Source organism: Orycteropus afer, unplaced genomic scaffold, assembly GCF_000298275.1.
Source record: "Orycteropus afer afer isolate SDZICR_OR568_19922 unplaced genomic scaffold, OryAfe1.0 scaffold01126, whole genome shotgun sequence".
Lineage (NCBI taxonomy): Eukaryota > Metazoa > Chordata > Mammalia > Tubulidentata > Orycteropodidae > Orycteropus > Orycteropus afer.
Window position 1 is genome coordinate 88,357 of NW_006922713.1, and position 4,931 is coordinate 93,287.

Sequence of the window (4,931 nt, forward strand, 5' to 3'; positions counted from 1 at the left end):
CTCCCATGGAGCTGCTGGTGAATTTGACCTTTTGGTTAGCAGCCAAATGCAGAACCATTGCACCACCAGGGCTCCTACATCCAGTTCACAGGTGCAAAAAGTAAGCAGAGATGAGCAAAATATTCTCGTCACTGTAAAGCTAGCAAGGCCCAGAGCTGATTTGCTTTTGAGGCTCAATCCTTGCCATTTCCACCTCCTCATGGCCACCTTCACAGGGAACAGGGAGCTTTGGATATGAGCTTTTCACACTTTAATGGGCACATGAATAACCTGGGAATATTGTTAAAATGCAGATTCTGATCCAGTAGGTCTGGGGTGGAGTATAAAATTCTGCTTTTGTAACAAGCTCCCAGTTGATGCTGATACTGTTTGTCTGAACTACATTTTGAGTTGGATGGCCTTAGTATAGGTAAAATCACAATTATCCAGAAGATTCAGAAGACTTTTTAATGGGTGATTGGGAAGTTGAGGAGGGACACATTTGTGGTGTGTGTCTTCAATTGACCTTCAATTTGATTGGCACTTTGACTACACACAGTATGTGTTTGTTGAGTAGATGAATGATTAAATGATTCTCTGGCTGTCAGGATATGTCAGGCATGCTGGCAGGCAAGGTCTGAAGGGGTCTTGACTGCCAAACCCAGTGAATGGCCAGATGTCCTTTGGATGGGACCCGACTTTAGACACTTTAACTCCATTTTACCCTTCCAGTTTATTTTCATGTATTTTAACTCTCTAGATATGTAAACTTCCAGAAGAGACTGTTGTTTTTGTTGTTATGTGCCGTCGAGTCAGACCCGACCTATAGCAACCCCTCTTTGGGTTGCCGAGGCAGTATCACTATGGAAGTAGATTGCCAAACCTTCCTTCCAAGGAGTGGCTGGTGGGTTTGAACCGCCAGCCTTCTGGTTAGCAGTCAAGTGCCTTAGGCACTATGCTACCAGAGCTTTGCCTACATATTTGCCAGTACCATTGTTCTTTCTTTCTTTCTTGCATCTATGCACTTCTAGCTGGGACTGTATTTTTCTGCCTGAAGAAAAATCTTTAGTATTTCCTTTAATTTGTATGTTTTGGTGACAATTTTGCCTATAATTTGTTAAGTTAAAATGTTTATGTCTTCCTCTTTTGAAACATAACTTCTTTCTAGGTGTGGAATTTAGTCTGGCAATTATTTTCCTTCTACAGTTTCAAGATATAATTCACTCTCTTTAAGCTACCATAGTTTCTCTTCAAAGGTTAGATGCTAGTCTGATATGTTGCTCCTTTGAGGGTGGTCTTTTCCTCCCTCTATCAGCTTTGAATATATGCTCTTTTTCTTTGGGTTTTAACAGTATTACTATAATAGGCCTTCATTTAGTTTTACTCCTACCTCTCAAGGCTTGGCATACATAGTACTTCTTGAATCTGTGATACATCTTTTGTCAGTTTTGGAATCTTCTCAACATGATCTCTTCAAATATTGTTTCTGCACTGTTTTTTCTCCTTTCTGAGACTCCAATTAAACATTTGCTATAATGATTCACCATACCACCTGAATTCTCAGCCTCTCTCTGTACGTATGTATCCTCCATAATATTCTGTCTCCAGGTGTTAGTCTAGATATTTTCTTCAGACTTATCTTTCATTTATCTTATTCTCCAGTCAGCCAGGGACATCCTTTGACCCTGGAACATAACACCACACACTCAGGTACATTGTGTTCCCCACCTAGAGCACAGGAAGGAAGAGAGGGTTACAAACATAAAGAACTTGCCCCATGTCCCCCACCTGAAAAAGGCAGAGCAGGGACTAACATCCCAGAATGGATCCTCTGCTGAAGCCCTTCCCACTGTGCTTGCTCTCTCCTGGGCTGCAAATGCTCCTCACCTCTCATCACTGAGATAGTAGAGTCTTCCAACTTTCTAAGCACTGTTATTCTTCTTTCTAACTATAAGAAGCAGTCATGTTGCTTCATTAGCTATGATAGTATCACAGAACTTTGCTCTAGCATTCAGATGACCATTGATACGTATTCTATCTTATTTGGCTTTTGTTAGCCTTGTTTTAATCTGTTTTTCCTAACTTCAGCGAATAGTGACAGACATACCTCATTTCAAAGAAGAGGTCGCTGCTATGGTGTTTTCCAAGGGGAACATGGAAGTTGGTCTGAAGAAGTCAGTTCTGGCATTCAAACTCCAACCTCCCAGGAACAAGGTGGATATATGGCAGTGAGTGACACCTACGTGGGCTCCAGAGTAAGACCGTAAGTGACCAGTCAGCATGGTTGCATGTACCAGCCAATGGAATCTGTAACTCTGTATGTAACTATGTCATTCTGTTCCTTCTCTCCAGCTTGGCAGAGTGAGGAAAGCTAGGATCAGATTGGTGGTTGAGCAAACTTTATTTTAGCCCTAGTATCAGTGAACAAAGTGTGTAGAAGAATTTCTTAGCATTTACTAATGCCTTCCTTCTCTCCACTTCCCCATAGCACCCATTATGGTGGTCGGTTCTACTACAGGAGAGACCCATGGCCTCACCAAGGACAATGGCATGCTAATATGGACATATGGAAAGAGAAAATTCCTCCAGAGGGAACAGTGCTGGAAAGGGGGCAAAATGAAACCCCTCAAGATTGGTTCAAGATCACAGTGAGTATCCTTGCAAAATACATGGAATGTGCAGGGGATGAAAGAGAGGTCAGATGGAGATGTGTTGATCTCCTGTAGAGACAGTACATAGTTTTCTGGGGAGAGGTAGGATTGAATCACTATGAGTTAACATCCTTGCTCATCTAAGGGCATGTTCAGAGAAGCCATATAAAGACAAAAGGTGGACTACGAAGGACAGGGAGGTTGTCTGAAGGCAAAGGTGGGAACTTTTACTACCAAGGAGGTGGAGCAAGTCCCCACTGGATGTTTCAGTTTGGCTCATGCTGTGGAGGGGGCAAATCTCTGGAGTCAGAGGAGCAGGCAGGGTCTACATTAGGTAAGCACTCCTGGAACCTTATAACAGGAAGATCATGTTAAACGTCTTAGTTGATTTTCTGGAGGAGAGGTTTTAGAGTGGCGAGAAAGAGAATTTAGGAAATCCGTATTTGGCACAAAAATAAGAAATTATGTCAATGGTTCCTTCTTTAGAAGTCATTTAAAGTTCAGTAGGTCAGAAGAGAACACTTGGTGGGGTCTACCCTCCAGCCTTAACTCCATGTTGTCATTCTTCTCTTCTACCCTTCTTTTCACACTTAGATTCCTTATGGGAGAAAGTATGACAAGACTTGGCTACTGAATTCCATCCAGAGCCACTGCACAGTTTCCTTCACTCCAGTTGATGTAAGAAAGGACAGTGATGCCAAATGATTGAGTAGAGGGGAGGAGGGTGGCCTGGATCAGCAGAGACCTTTAGCCTCTGATGCTATTATTGTTGTCTCTGTTCCCTGTAGTTCCACTATGTAATAATGCAGGTCAAGTTCTTTGTCCAGGATGCTAGCGCTGCCTCTGCATTAAAGAACATCAGGATTTATGATGCAGAGAACCAAAAGGTGTGTGTCTTAGTTATCTTGTGCTTAGTTATCAAGTGGATGGCTGTAACAACCAGAAATTTATTCTCTCGCAATTTAGGAGGTTAGAAGTCCAAATTCAGGGCACCAGCTCTAAGGGAAGGCTTTTGTTTTCTATCAGCTCTGGGGGAAGGTCTTTGTCATCAATCTTCCTGAGTCCAGGAGTTTCTAAGCACAGGGACCCCAGTTCCAAAGGACACACTTGCTCCTGGCTCTTCTTTCTTGGTGTTAGGTGGTCCCACTCTCTCTGCATGCTTCTCTCTCCTTTTATCTCTATAAGATAATAGGTGATGCAGGTCACACCCCAGGGAAACTCCACTTACATAGAGTCAGAGCTGTTACCTGCTTAAGGGTGTGGCATCATACCCTAATCCCCTTACCACTGATTGGTTGATCACATCAGATCACATCATGAATGATGATTACATCATCATATAACTGCCAGACCACTGAGAATCATGGCCTAGCCAAGTTGACACATAATTTTGGGGGACACATTTTAATCCATGACAGTGTGTGTCAAAGTGACTATACCTAGTTCAGGGGCAGGAGCATAGACCAGTGGCTGGACCATTTCTTTGGGACTAGAGTTCCTGGTACTTAGCCAGCATCTCTTTCCCACAGATAAATATTTTTGTCAATTCCTCTGTTGTACCCTATTCTATGCAGAATAAGCTGGGGCCAGAACAAGTTGAGCAACTAAAGGTAACACAGACAGGGCCGGGGGCTGGAACAGGTAAAGCGGGAGGGGGACAGCCCCAGGTGGCAGGGAGCAGTGGCAGACAGGGCAGGCAGGAACAGGTATAGGGTAGCCCAGGAAGTTAGCAGAGCAGTTGGAACAGCAAAGGGAGATGAACTTGTCTGTTGGTTTGTTATACTGTGGTGGCTTGTGTGTTGCTGTGAGGCTGGAGACTGCCAGCAGGGGTGCCAATGGGGACCAGTTTCGGTGGAGCTTCCAGACTGAGACAGACTCAGAAGAAGGAAGAGGCCATCACCTTCTCAAAGAATTGGTGAGTGAAAACCTTATGAATAGTAGTGAAACACTGTCTAATATAGTACTTGAAAATTTTATGAATAGCCCTGAAACATTGTCTAATATAGTGCTGGAAGATGAGCCCTTCAGGTCAGAAGGCACTCAAAATATGACTGGGAAAGAGCTGCCTCATCAGAGTAGAGCCTACCTTAATGTTATGGATAAAGTAGAGCTTTTGGGGCCTCCATTTGCTAAAGAGGCATGACTCAATATGAGAAGAAACAGCTACAAACATCCATTGATAATCAGAACATGGAATGTACAAAGTATGAATCTAAGAAAAACGGAAGTTGTCAAAAATGAAATGGAATGCATAAAGATTGATATCCTAGGCATTAGTGAGCTGAAATGGATCAGTTTTGG

General features: G+C 43.2%; 1 protein-coding gene across 1 annotated transcript in view; it reads left to right on the top strand.

The window, feature by feature from the left end:
* Nucleotides 1-2,537: 2,537 nt before the first annotated feature.
* LOC103212830 (nuclear RNA export factor 2-like) overlaps nt 2,538-4,931 on the top strand; it is an 8,660-nt gene continuing 6,266 nt past the window's right edge. Inside the window, exons 1-2 of the mRNA XM_007958765.1 lie at nt 2,538-2,627; nt 3,225-3,308. Of these exons, the coding sequence (XP_007956956.1) occupies nt 2,538-2,627; nt 3,225-3,308 (174 nt within the window). The remainder of the gene's footprint in view (nt 2,628-3,224; nt 3,309-4,931) is intronic.